The sequence below is a fragment of the Rhinichthys klamathensis genome, unplaced genomic scaffold, assembly GCF_029890125.1.
Source record: "Rhinichthys klamathensis goyatoka isolate OS25496 unplaced genomic scaffold, OSU_Roscu_1.1 h1tg000191l_1, whole genome shotgun sequence".
NCBI classification, from domain to species: Eukaryota; Metazoa; Chordata; class Actinopteri; order Cypriniformes; family Leuciscidae; genus Rhinichthys; species Rhinichthys klamathensis.
The window spans coordinates 1,297,758-1,312,445 of NW_026606717.1; the positions used below are offsets into that span (position 1 = coordinate 1,297,758).

The following is a 14,688-nucleotide window of genomic DNA, read 5'->3' on the forward strand; positions in this document are numbered from 1 at the left end:
TTCAGCCGGTGAGTAATTCCTATGGAAGCCTGGCCTATATTGAATGAGATAGCTTTGGGGCAACATTTCCCAGCGGGCCTCGACTGCATTATCCGACTTTTCTGGACCTGTGCCTCACCCATGAGTGAATTAGCTGCAGCAATTGAGTTATTGCTCCTTCCAATTTGTACACAACGTATTGAATGGCTGTTGCAGCCATGTCCCGGCAGTTTGCTTGCCAAGCAGTTTTCCAGGGACGCACACGCGCAAGCACGCATGGCGTGCATCTGGGCTGAAAACACCAGGAGGTGCACTCATAACATGGCGCAACATGCGGTCAGAAATTGATTTTAAAAGAAGAAGAAGAAGAAGAAGAAGCAGAAGTAGAGGAGAAACAGCACCTTACATTCCCTTCTATAAGAGCTGGTAACAAACACAAACTCGTTTCCATGTGCTCCTGCATCCTTGTTTGTTACCTTGCCCTTCGCAGCTACTTAATCGCCCTGGTCTTGTTTTGATAATGCGGGCGAAAAAAATTTTTCGGCCCATAACAAGATGTCTTGAGCACCCCCGTTTTAAAGGCATCTGTGTAAATCGGTGTCCTTTTCCCCTGTGATTGAAATGTAAGCAAACTGACTTATTTACCTTGTGGGAGGCCTCTGGCTCTTGTAAATATTTGTTCTAGCTCTAAACCAGCATGACATGGCATTTCACAATGGTTTGATGCACACCGCTCCAGCACGCTAAACGTGGGCCAGCGGAGGGGGACGAGAGGTCTGTTTTTTCAAAATCCCCAAGCACATCACAGTCATATCGCACTCATCAACATCTGCACCAGTGAGTCAACACGCAGTACCTCGACACAAGAGGGACACGACCGAAGACAGATGCGATAGATGGAGAGAATGAGAGAGAGAGTTTACAAAGAAAAGGATGGGCAAGTTGATAGATACCATTTGGCCATTGCTGGAATAAGGCAAGGGATTCTTACTTCACTTAGCGTGCAGTTCTTAATCTCTCACTTATGAGGAAACATTATGATGAACCTAAAGTGCCTACAGTTTAAGAAGAACCCATATACATTAAGAGCAAATATAATACATGTGGAAATAGACTGACATTAGAGTAAAGGAAATGGAGAGAAACTCACTTGCAGGAAAACTGATTTATACCATGTATGTAGTAACAGTCACCGCCATTCACGCAGTATGCCTTCTCTGTGTCGTTGCATTTTCTGGCGTGGCCCGAACCGGTAGAAAACGTTGTGGTTACTGCAGGAAACAAAGACACAAACATCTTAAGACATCAACAAGGCATGCCAACCAAAACACAATAGACAGAGCTTTTAGTGAGTGCCTAGTAAACAATAAAGAGAACAACCATGTGGTTGTGCAAGAACCAAAACACACGCATGCCATCTTTTCAGATAGCATTCATTACAAGTTACTGATCATTTATCACACTTCAGTTCATGTCCCATTCCCTACAATAACAGTCATTCACTAGATAGAACAATGACTCTTTGGTTTCCTTCGCAAATCTCTCTGTACATCTTTGCTGCTAAAGTTCGAGACGTTGGACAGGCGAAGATAAGTGTTTCAGTAAGCGCGGGAACCCCCCAGCACACGCCACCTGCTCCGGCTGATTCACAGGTCTGGAATGGATCCGTAATCCCGCAGTATTATCAGAGCAACGTTCAACGTGTTTTGGGAATATTGCACCTCACGGGTAAGAAAAGATGAGAGGCCTGCAGAAAATTGCAGTATATGTGGCGAAATCACATTACGGCCAGTTTGACAGCAGTTTGTTTACCTTTGGTACCAGTTCAATGGGCTAACATTGGGATGCAAGAACATGTTTATTGAAAATGTAATCAAAAGCAGAAAACGTGAAGAGTGACTGGGCAAACTGCTTCCCGCAGCCACATTAGGCACATACCTCCGCCGTTTCTCACCGCTGTTAAACTGAACATGTCTACAAACACTCATGTCATCACCACCCAATTGATGCCTTTTCAAACACGCAATGGCTTTTTGTTTAGCACAGCACTGCGGAGCATCTTTGTCAAGCTGAAACGGCATTCAAAGCAAATGTTTTGAAGGAACATGCTTATTTAATCTTGCTAATCACAACGAAAAAGACAAATGTCTCTCTTCCAGCGGTTTTTACGGCATCACTTGACCACATCAAGCCCACTGTTATTTATGTAATTAAAGAAATATTGTGATTTCCAAACTAATGTTGTTGGTTTTGCTGGTTAGCGTGACTCAGTTTGCCCCTGCTGGTAGATAACGTTACTACACCATTTGGGAGCTAAAAAGCATCTCTCTGACACCCAGGTTTTGGAGGGAACATATTCCTAAAGGGTCTGTTTATATAAAGGGTCATTTTATAAATTATTATTTCAAAAAACATGTTAATTGAAGAAGAGGTGTAGTCAAAGGATTGTATGTAGTTTTGCAGTTTTTTGCAAGCAACATTTTAACATAAAGGGTCAAAAAAGGTCAATTTATGCCCCCCAAAAATAATATATAATAATTTATGTTAATTTGAAAATTAAAAACATGTTCATTACAAAAGAGGTTTTAATCCAATGTATGTATTTTTATACTTTTTGCAAGCAACATATTAATATAAAGGGTAAATTAATGCTGAAATATGTTTTTCTGCAAGAAACATATTACTATAAAAGTTTTAAAAAAGTTACCATTATGCTCCCAAAAATAATATATATAAAATACATTTTAATTTAGAAATTCATTACAGAAGACATGTATCCAATGTATGTGAATTGCAGTTTCGCATCTCGCAGATAAATAGATCTAGAAAAAAAAAAAAAAAAGGAGTTATGTCACTGACCCATAGAGAGATTTTTCCACACACTGCATGTGCGGCATTCTAATCACCACTGAATATTTCCATTACATGTATATTTTATTTCTAAATGCGTTTCCTATTCATTTATACACTGAGGGACAAGTTGAAATTATGGTCTGAGGTAACTGACAGCATGTGGTAGCTTATAAATCTAAGGTTGAAAGCAACCAGGCATATTCGTTGAACTCAAGTCTTGTTTCATGTTCGAGACACTCCAACCAAACGTTTATTTCTCTAACAGATTACACAAACATTGACTCATGAACATGTCAGGCAGTACGGTGAATCAATTGGCTAAGCATGAGGGTGGGACCTAACGTTATTGGAATGAGTCATGGCTTTACATGTTCTCCTGCATGATTTGAGATGTCCCATTTTGTGCTTCAGTGGAAGAAAGAACATTTGATCGTGAGGTCACATGATCGCAAATTCATTTTTGATTATTTGACTAGTGACCTAGAAGCAGTGAAGAATCTTGAACATTTCTTGTTCATTTTTTATTATAATGTTTGTTTGTTTCAAATTTTTCAAAATTACTTTTTTTAGGTTTAAATTAAAGCTGCAGTCCGTAGCTTTTTTTGGGTTAAAAATTATCCAAAATACATATTTGAGAAAATACATAACCAGCCAGTGTTCAAAACTCTCTGCTTGCCTTAGCTCGATTCAAAGCGGTAAGCTTGTAATAATGTTTTTTAATTCCAGTGGTACTGGTGGATTTCCGCGGGAGATTCGAGCATGTCTTTGCGTCATTACGTCACATCTGTACACATAAAGAAGAGTCTCGGCTAGTATACGCTATATTGCGTGTGAGGATGTTGGAGGTGGAGATTTAAGCCTTTTCTCGCAGCACTTGATATAATTAAACTTATCAATTTGATGGCGGATCCAGAAAGGTTCAAACGACAATCACCAGTGACAACTGGAGATTCACAGCTGCCCACTCTCCTCAAACATTGTGTTCATCCGCGCTGTGTCGTGTTGAGGGTGTCGAAGTACAACTCACGTAAAGTTGATAATTCCGCGAATGACTGCAATTGCAGATTTCGAACAGAGATGGCGACAAAGGGGAAAAAACTGCGGACTGCAGCTTTAAGATCGTGAATGCCAGACTTACAATTCAGTGTCAGACACTGTATAAGAGATGATCAATAATGATGTTCAATAATACGTATGATGTATGATGTTCAATAATACATAAGGCAACATTCACAATGATACAGTACAACAATATTGATAAGATCTGAAAACCCTGAATAAAGGACTGAAAATTATATACACTACATTTAAAGTGCCCCTATTATAGTTTGTCGAATATTCCCTTTAATGCAGTGTGTAATACAGCTGTTTGTAAATGTAAACGTCCTGCAAAGTTGTAAAGTGCACAATAAATAAAGTTATCAATGTTGACAGTTGTGCTGTTTTTGTGGATTTTTTTTTTTGAAATATTTTTTTCTAACAATATAAAAGTCTTCACTGTAATTTTTGATCAATTTAATGCATAATGCAATTTCTTTACAAAAAAGTAAACTTTTGAACGGTAGTGTAAGATTTCTTAAAGAATAAAAACTTTATGGATAAAACAAAGGGGTTTCCCCCTTGAATTCAGACATGATTGAAGACTGTCTTGTTCCGAATGAAAAGAAAAGTGTGATAATAAGGCAAAGTCAAAAATTCGAAGGCAATTGTCTTCGGTGTAGCCTAAGGCCTGAGACGAAATAGGTCAGGAATTCAGCACAGAACAAAATGAGCCATCTTGTTCTCCTCTTTCTCTTTGCGAATGAAATAATCCACCGGATTTCCAACCATGAGCAGCTCATCGTAGGACTACGGCAACCCCACACACACACAGACACACATGTGTAACACCCAGCTGTAGTCAGGCCAAGAAAAGTGAAACGTTAGCAGATGTGGAAATGCACTTTATGCGTATCGGGGCCCATCCTGATATCAAACATGATCTAGTGGTACTAATGTTACCACATCAAATCAAATAAGTGAAATCAGAGCACCCTTGTGGTTTGGATTTGAGGGGCAGAGAGTTTCTGAACTTTCTTGGTGACTTTCATGTTCACGAAACTGCATGTCTAGTCAGGTTGTGTATTTGTGTATACGTAATAATCACATTGTGTGGCTCTGGAACCCTAGACAGCTTACAGAACATCTTGTGCCAGTTTGTTGAAACAATTAAAACAGACGGTGTGGAAAATCAGTGTGTTTTCACACTTGGTCCTTTTCAGGGGTCTAACCGCAGTTTGAGTGAATTTTTTGGCCCATATGTGAACACTACAAGCGGTCTCTAACCCCTTAAAAGCTAAGCGAACCGAGACCATCTCGGGAGGTGTCTGAATGTGTTACGCTTTCAGCTAATGGTACGGTTTGCTAAAAATGTCCATTGTAAACAAAAATCAGTCCGGGCTAACTTGATTTTTCTATTCACAAAAGTTTGGTCATCAGATGCCTCTGTACCAATCGGCAGTTCATCATGGCTGCTGCTTCTGGCAGATCTCTACAAATTATTATTTCACAACGTAGACGAATTTCAACCGCTTCCAAATTGTTTAAACTGTGCCTTGCCAGTTTAAAATTCTGATATACAGTTTTACGAGCGCACACACCTTAAGCACATAAACAGAAAGCCAGCTGTTACAGAGTGTGTACAAAACTAAATTCTCTTTAGCGTCTTATTGCGTTTAAAGTGTAAAAAACACAAAAGGCTCACATAAACAGTTGATTTTGTCTTAAGTGAATGTAAACATCTGGGATAGGAATCGTGTATGTGTATCAGTATATTGGATCCGTGCATTACTGTAGTTCTTAAAGTGACAGCAGCCTAATATAAGAATCAGTAGAATCATCATATGTTGTATTCATACAGTGAAGATAATGAAGTTTTATTTTTTTCATTTGATTGTTCCATTTCTTGAATACTGCTTTACTATACCTGGAAAATTTAAAGCAGTTTATTTCACTTGCATCTTTCTTTTATTGTATATTGTGTCCTATTTTTTTTTTCTATGCTGATGTTATGTTAAAAAACATTTTTGGATCGGATGTGTGATATAGTGCAAGAATATGGATGTAGTATTGCAACAAAATGCTAATTTTCTTGCAAAAGATAAACAACTTAGACTTAAGCTCTTTCAACAGCATGTCGTTTTACAAAATAATAATAATAAAAATTAAAAAATAATAATAATCTTCACAAACAAATATCTTGGTTAGTGAGGCACATACAATGTAAGTGAATGAGGTCGCATTTTGGTCAGCCATCAAACACTGACCTGGACTAGATCCAAAAAGTAACAGTATGAACACAAAGAGGTCTGAGACCACATTCCTACTTAAAGGGTAACTAAACCCTAAAACAACATTTTTTTAGTTAATGATCTGTAAGACTGGGGCTTTATTAATGCTGTTCATTGATTCGAGTAAATTTTTTGACATTTGGGTATAAAGTGTTTTAATTCTACAATATATGGTGTAAAAACGTCTCAGTGCTGCCCTCTTCAGGTTGAACGGTGGCTACTGCAGTTGAATTTTCCTATTGGAAGTTGTGGTGCCCTGTGACGTAAGAGGGTACCAGCTAACCACGCCCTTGCCTACAGAGAGACGCGACTCAGGTGCACGCACCCCCATTTCGCTGGGCTCTCCCCACTTTTCCAGCATTTTTTCAAATATTGCCAGTGGGTGGAGTCAGGCTCTGACCAGGGGTTGAATTACCCTTAAAGTGGACCAAAAGGATCTGAGTCCTCTTTCAGGGACAGGGACAGGGACAGGGACAGTGTGAACGTAAAGAGAACTATTTTTTTCACTTGGTTCACCTCTTGGTCCACTAAAGGAGTCGGAGTTTGGTTCTTTTAAAGAGGACTTAAGAAAACACCTTCAGTAACATTTGGTTGTAATTGTCTTGCATAACTTGAGTGAATGTCAGATGTTTACTGAGCAAACAAGTTTATTTACTTGTTTTCATTTACAGTTATTATTTCACAGTAACCGTTCTCAAATGCTGAAGTCTTTGTTTTTATTAATGTAATATTTATTTATTTTTTACTTTTATGCCTTCCAAAATATGCAGTTTCTGCACAACTATAATAATAATTCGTTACATTTATATAGCGCTTTTCTGGGTACTCAAAGCTCTTTACATAGAAGGGGGGAATCTCCTCAACCACCACCAATGTGCAGCATCCACCTGGATGATGCAACGGCAGTCATATTGCGCAAGAAAGCCCACCACACACCAACTAGCATCACTAAAGAGAAATGTGACAATATTGACTGTTTTCAAACCGGTTTCCCGAACACATTTGCCATTGGTCAGCCAAAGAGATAGTCCCGCCCCCAAACACATGCCATTGGTCAAGTTTTTTTTTCTTTCTATTTGGATAGGGCCACACATTTGAACACCAAGGCTCCAAGAAAACTCATCTTGCAACATTTTTAAATGTTTATATTTCGAAATTCACTCAGCTGTGTGACATTCAAGAGGGAGAGAGAAAACAACAGCAATTTACAACTATAATAACACTCCTTTCAACAACATGCTGGCCAGGATCCAGCTGGTTGCTGGGAGGCACATGTTCCCTGCCACCCCGTTCCTCCCCTCCATGCCCGCTGAGAGTTTTAGCATATCTCAGTGCCTATTTACCCCACTAGAGGACTAATGGCACAGCACACTTAACAAGACTCAGCCTCCCTGGATGGAAAGATGGAGTGAGAGCAGCCCTTAGAGCCTCATAAAGACCACATCCAGAGCCTCAAACATTCAGATCGGCCTTTTAAACATCTGCACACTCTCCCAGAGCTTTAGGAACGGGCATGTTTGTATTCTTTACAGTCGACTCTGTTTATCCCGTTCAGGGTGAACGGGTGGACTGTGAAGCTGACAATAGTAAGACGATATTCACTTTCGACTATTTAACGCAAACGCAAGCAAGTATTCTGGTGCTTGCAAAAATTCTGAAATTGGACAGCTGTATGCTATGCATTTAAATTTTCTTCCTTGTTTTATGCATTACACAAATTTGGACTTTTCAGAACGGAAAGTTTCAAAGTACTCACTGACAGTTAGATTAAAAAGAAGAATGTTACTAGGACTGTTTTTCCAAAGCTGCAGGAAGACTTGCGTGTCAGCAGCCTGTGGGGTAATTCTGCCAATGTCTGTCATGTTTATGCCTCTGGTCTAGTAATACACTTCAAAAAATATCCCTCCATCAGTAATTGAGCTCTGACAGTTACACGCCTGTACAATATTCCCTCCTGTTTCTGAGGTTACCATCAGCTGTCTGCTAGAGATCTGGAAAAACTGGCCAAATACCTGCTGAGGCTGCATGTGCTGGAGGGGAGAATGTGTGAAGCAGAGAGTGAGAGAGAACGGGTGGAGATTTGGGGGGAAGGTGGTTTAAGAACATTTTGGGAACATAGACAAAAACTATCTATTTGAATTGCCATCTCTTCACATCCTGCTAGCATAAGACCACAGAACTTTTTGTGCCAATCACTTGAGCTGGACATGTGACCACTAACGCAAACAGCCATAAGCACTTTACAAATTAAATGATTTATATAGTTATAAATAATTTATTATAAAAATTATACAATATAAATTATTATGAATAATTTTTATAGTATAAATTATATATAAATTAAAAGTATTTTCACATATTAAAAATATATACATTTATATACATGTATGGTTTTTCACTTTTAGGGCCTTCCAATGTAACATTTTAGTAATTCTGAATGGCAATTGGTGAATGCAAAAAAAAAAAAAAGCTTTTTTTGTATCAAGATACAAACAGATTAAGATTATACAAACAGATTAAGTTTGTCATCTGTTAGCATGGCATGCTAACTAGCAAATAACTGACAGCTTAGTATAAACCAAATGCACACACTTATCCAGCTATTAAACCTTTTATGAATAAATCTTTTGATTTGGAAAAATAAGAAAAGCTGCTGAGTAGAAAATAAGTCAGTTTGCTATTCTCAGTTGCTTCTAAGCTAAACCAGATTTAGGCTAGCCATGTTCACGCCACAGTTCACGCTAAATGATCAACAAAGCATTCCAAGTTAACAAGGTCAGTTTCACTACAGTCCTTGACAATTGCTGTTTATTCAGTCTCACACTCACTCTCTTTTTACATTTAGCTGCAGTGCCAGGTCATTTTCCAAGCCTCATGTTCGCTGGCTAGACTAGGTTACGTTTCTATCCCTGACATGCTAAAGTTCTTAATGGCATGCACTAAGCAACTTTTACTACAGCTCCCATGAGAGGTCACTTTCTCCTGCTTCAAAACCCAAGGGTTTGGTCAGCGAGCTTAGCCCTGAGTTTGATTAATCCTTCATGGCCAAGGAACTGAAAAGAGGGCCTGGGTGGGGGCAAAACGGGGCCATCTGGAAGGCTTCATAAACATGTCTATCTTTCGGCACTCTCCAAAGGGTTCTATGAAAGTCGTAAAAATGAAAGGAGAGGTCCCTTTGCTGAGAGTGTTTAATTTTTTCTTCTGGAGACACATTCACCAGGTCCAAACGAGTAATTCCAGGGATGTTCGACAGGTGCCCCTTGTATTCATTTGCAGGCTTAACCCTCATGTTCTGTTTGCAGACTCAGAGACTCAATGGCTTAACAGCTTAAAAAAATATACTTAACAGTGAAATATCAGGTTGATGACTTTCCAAATCTTGTGATTTATGTTTATTAACAAATTCAACCTGATAACATGCTTCAATAGTCTTTTACGAAAAATGTTACAATACTTATTTTGGGGGTCCTGGAGGTTCCATATATAAAACATTTGATTCTCTACTTTAAATGGATAAATCACATTTCTTAAGCCTAGTCCCAGACTAAAAGGCATGTTTGGGCTGTTTTAACTGAATGCTATTTGCAGTGACATATCTTAAAATAGGTCACTGACATTATTTTGTCTCAAGATGCACACCAGTAATGTTTTTTCCAGGGCATTTTTATAAAATCTACTTAAATGCCCCAATTAAGTAAGGCCTATACAAATTACTTTTTTATATTACACATAAATCACTGAGGTCTCTGGGACCCCAAACATAAAACAACCAAATCAACTTAACAGAACATGAGGGTTATTTCAGGACTTAAACCAAATAATATCCACTAGCTCCAATTACTTTCACATTTGCTGATACATCCTTTGGTAGTTTGAAAGCCAAAGAAAAAGTTCAAAAGCTCCAGCGGATGACAAATGATGCTTGAGAGATCATGATAGTGAAGCCATGGTTAACCCTCTATGCCAGGAGATGTCTCTTGTTACAGCTGGGAGCAGAATCCCATCACTGCAAAGAGTTCAATTTATACAGCATGCAATCTTACAGCTTTTGAGTGCTTTCCATTATGCGAAACCATTATGTGCATCCCTTTTGTTTAAAGGGTTTGCCAAAGCCTTTCAGAGAGGTCTTCTCAATTTCACATTTATATGTGCACCACTGCATTTATTAAAAGCCTCTAAACAAAATCATATGGCCCAGAGCAAGTAAAGAAAAAACAGCTATCACACTATCAGTTTTGTAGCAACAGCTTTGGTGCACTGCAGGGCACGAGAGTTCAGATGTCAGTGGTGTTTTGATTGTGTCGCTGAACTGTGGAACCGATGTCATTTTATCTGTGGGCAAGTATGCATGATTGTGTGCTCAAGGGCAAGTGCAAACAAAGAGCAATAAAATAAAACAAGAAACAAAGAAATAATATATTTTATATAAATGTTTTATATAGTGAACCAATTCCCAATTATGTTTTGTATATTATATATATACTTTATTATATATATTCTTTAACTTGTATATATTTTCTACACAAGTTAGAGAATGTCCCATATTTTTAATAATAAAATAAAATAAAATAAAATAGTAAGTTTACTGTACCAATTAACCAGCAGATTCATTACGTAAGGCAAAGCTACAGTTCCTATTACGGCCCACACAAGCTAACATATAATCCCTATAGGTAACACATAATCCAATGTGCTATTTTACATAATTCTCTTTCAGAGTGTTCCATGTGTAGTAAAACAAATACATGTGTGCGGTGAATGTAGAATACAGCTGTGGTGTGGGTGCATTCTGCAGTGCTTTAAGGGCCCTGTGTCTATTATCTCTTTAAGACCTTTAGTGTGGACTTGAGACTCTTCATGTTTGCATTAACAACGACGCACACCAGCAACAAAAGGCAAGCCTGTAAGGAAACAGAGCTTTCCCTGAAGTGTGATTGCTATAGTGATCCGGTATTTGGATGTTTACTTAAGTCTTTGTAAAAAGAGACATTGGACCAGTCAGTGAAAAAAAAAGAAAAAAAAAACTCCAGTCCTTAGATTAAAAACTCAATATTTACGCCTAAAGAGATGCTAAACAAATTACCCTCTTCCATAACAGCTTCACAAGCATGAGAACAAGCAGGTAAGACATATTTGCATATTGCATACTTAGAAGTTCAAAGGGAGTTTAGCAAATGCATGAGACACATGTCTTTCCAGTCACTGTTTAGGCAGGAGGCCAAAACTAAAATGCACTCTGTCCAAAGAATCTCTATGACTTGTATCATATTGCTCAAAAAACCTTGTAAGAGTAACGCACCCCAACTTCAGAAAAATACTTAAAGGGTACTCTTTACCCTCAGTCCACCCAAGCGGAAACAGAAATAATGAACGCAAGAATAACAGAAGCCAGTGAACTCTGTCCTGTATTTTTTCCTTTTCATTAACAGGTCTTTATTTTTCTCCTCTATTGCATGCTTCCTGCTGCATAGCTGATGTGTCTGGTCTTGTCCTCCACAATCATTTCAGAGACGACTCTGAGAAATCAAAGAGCGCTATTTCTCGGGATTGCACAACAGGACGCGAGTGTAAACAAGCAAGAGTCAGGGCACTTACCCAGAGGGGGTGGGGCGCTGCTGGGCGGCGTGAGGGCAAGGGCAAGGGTGCTCGTTGGGCTGGAGGTAGGCTCGGAGGAGGCCGTGCCCGGGGTGAGCGTGGGAAGAGACTCAGGGAACCATCGGAAGGAAGAGACGGGACTGCCGTGCGTCCGTGGAGCATCATCTGTGCTGAGCCCCTCCTCCTCATCCTCTCCCCTGAGAAGATCCAGCCAGTCGGGTTCCCTGCTACGACCAGCTCCCTGAATCAAAGCCCGGCGGAGAAGCAGCAAACAGGCTCCGAGTCCCAGTAGCAGAAGCAGCAAAGCGGGTACAAGGAGCAGGGCTCTTCCTCCGCATGCTCCCCGGCAGCAGGACCTTGGAGGGCGGCGCGGGGTCGGCTGTGGCGGAGGGAAACGCTCACCTCCAGCCCCTGATACGAGCCCAACGCTCTGCCCCTGACAAAGAGACACCAGAAGGACGGGCAGCGGATAGACAGACACATCTGGGTCCATCGGAGGCTTGTCCAAATCCTGCTCGATCCCTCCCTGCTCGTGCTCCCTCCGCAAGCGCTCATAGGGCTAACGTGTCCAGTACGAAATCTCCATTGCACACTTCTCAAACTGCCCTACACACACACATACCTTGGAGCCAGTTGTCAGGACTCAAACAAGGCCGCCCTCACACACTACCGGGCGTGAAATTGCGGCATTGCGGTTCTTGGGGCGAGCTGGCAGACAGAAAGAGATCGCTAGATGTGGGGCTTCAGATCTGGGACGACCCCACCCAGAAACAGCAGCACCAGCCCGACTGCCCCTCTTGCACCAGCTCTGATGGTCACAGCCAGCTGCAGCAAATCCACCCCGCTGGAGCACACATTCACACACCCACATATATACCAGCATCCGGTCTGATGGGGAAAACAGAGGGGCTCTTCCCACCCAAACACACTTAATGAAGTAATGAATACTGCGGGCAAGACCACCAGCAACATGTGGCATGGGGGAGTGGGAGGGACAGCTGTGGCAGGCGGCTACAAAGGGCAGCACCTTTAAAAGAAGCAAGCAGGAATGGGAAATATATGTATTCCTTATGTGAACAGATAGAAGGCCTCAAACACAGCACACAGGCATAAAGAATCTGACCCCCGAGTCAAAGGTCACACACGGCACCTAATGGGCAAAGCTTCGTAATCCGAAACACGCTCCCTGACGAATACAAAACTCCTCTACTGTACACACATGGCCATAAGCACCATTGAGGGGGACACATCTCTCGCAATAATGTGAGGTTGATTATTGTGGGTTTTTCAAAGACCAATTCTTGGACTTTACAACCTTGAATATTTGGTAGCATCCTTGCAGATGAATTTCACACACACAAAAAAAAAAAAACATGTGACTGTCCAGGTCACATTTCCCCCAAAACTCAAAGGTGGAAAAAAACACTTATATTTAATTTATATTAGATTGTACTTTAATAAATCACATTAAAATTAAGCCTAATTTAGGAATATTAAATAGTTTGCATTCTTTTCATAATTTAAGACATGGCGACACATCAGCCTATTCATGCGTTAACATGATACAGTTACACTTAGGTTTCCTTATTGTCACTGTGTAATTATACAAGCAGTACTAAGTACTGAGTAATAATAATTAGCAACATGTACTAACTATATGAGTTAGGGTTAGGATTAGGGTTTGGTTTAGTTGATTTTAATTATGCATCATTTACTGTGAGACATGAAACAGGCAAGAAGGAAACTGTGAAATTAGGTGTTACCAAAAATGTAATACTGTAGAAATAGCTTTATTATCATAAAAAAAATGATATGATAATGCAATTAATATATATATATATATATATATATATATATAATGACCATACTGATAATTGTATTAATTAATTTTTCAACTTTGTAATGTAATGTTTTTATTATAGATAACTTGAGATAACGCTGTGATGCCTTAATTCACGTTCAATTCATTTGACATTGCCCAACATAACTGTTTTAAGTTTTTTGTGTGCGTGTGTTTTATTTGTATATATTAAAAATGGCAGAGATTTTCAATATGTCATTAACCAGCTGTAACATGGAAACAAATTATAAGCTTACTTTTAACGGGCAGAATTGTAAAATCAGTGAATATTTAAAGCTGCAGTCCGTAGCTTTTTTTGGGTTAAAAATGATCCAAAATACATATTTGAGAAAATACATAACCAGCCAGTGTTCAAAACTATCTGCTTGCCTTAGCTCGATTCAAAACGGTAAGCTTGTAATAATGTTTTTAATTCCAGTGGTACTGGTGGATTTCCACGGGAGATTCGAGCATGTCTTTGCGTCATTACGTCACATACATCTGTACACATAAAGAAGAGTCTCGGCTAGTATAAGCTATATTGCGTGTGAGGATGTTGGAGGTGGAGATTTATAACCTTTTCTCACAGCACTTGATATAATTAAACTTATCAATTTGATGGCGGATCCAGAAAGGTTCAAACGACAATCACCAGTGACAACAGATTCACCCGCTGTAAAATGCAAAAGACTTCGTTCGGACTTCGGAGTGGCTACAGAAAAAAAGAGACTGCAACCGGCCCGTGCGAAAACAAGGATACATTTCGGAAGGACATTACATGGTCACGCAATGCTGACGTTGTTAACATTAACAATTTGAGAACAAAGTATAATTTGCATGGTTTTATGTGATAAGATAACTTATAAGTGATTGTTAGATTTAATCAGCGCGATTTACTGCAATGTCAGAACCAGAACAAAAGTGGATATTTCTTACTAGTTCAGATGAAATTTTCCGGTGAAAATTCTTATGTTGGTCATACTTCCAAAAAGAATAATCTGTGATTCTGAATACTAGTATCCACACCGGCGCGGTGACTGACAGCCTCACACTCTACTCAAACATTGTGTTCATCCGCGCTGTGCCGTGTCG

General features: G+C 39.6%; 1 protein-coding gene across 9 annotated transcripts in view; it reads right to left on the reverse strand.

The window, feature by feature from the left end:
* The window catches only part of nrg2a (neuregulin 2a), a 94,899-nt gene that overhangs the window by 26,766 nt on the left and 53,445 nt on the right, over positions 1 to 14,688 (reverse strand). For 8 of the 9 annotated variants that reach the window (XM_056262013.1, XM_056262012.1, XM_056262015.1 and 5 more), the window contains exon 4: positions 1,130 to 1,250. In XM_056262013.1, coding sequence (XP_056117988.1) covers positions 1,130 to 1,250 — 121 coding nt within the window. Of the gene's footprint in view, positions 1 to 1,129; positions 1,251 to 11,756; positions 12,635 to 14,688 lie in introns of those variants that run through there. The other variant, XM_056262014.1, reaches the window with a different exon arrangement.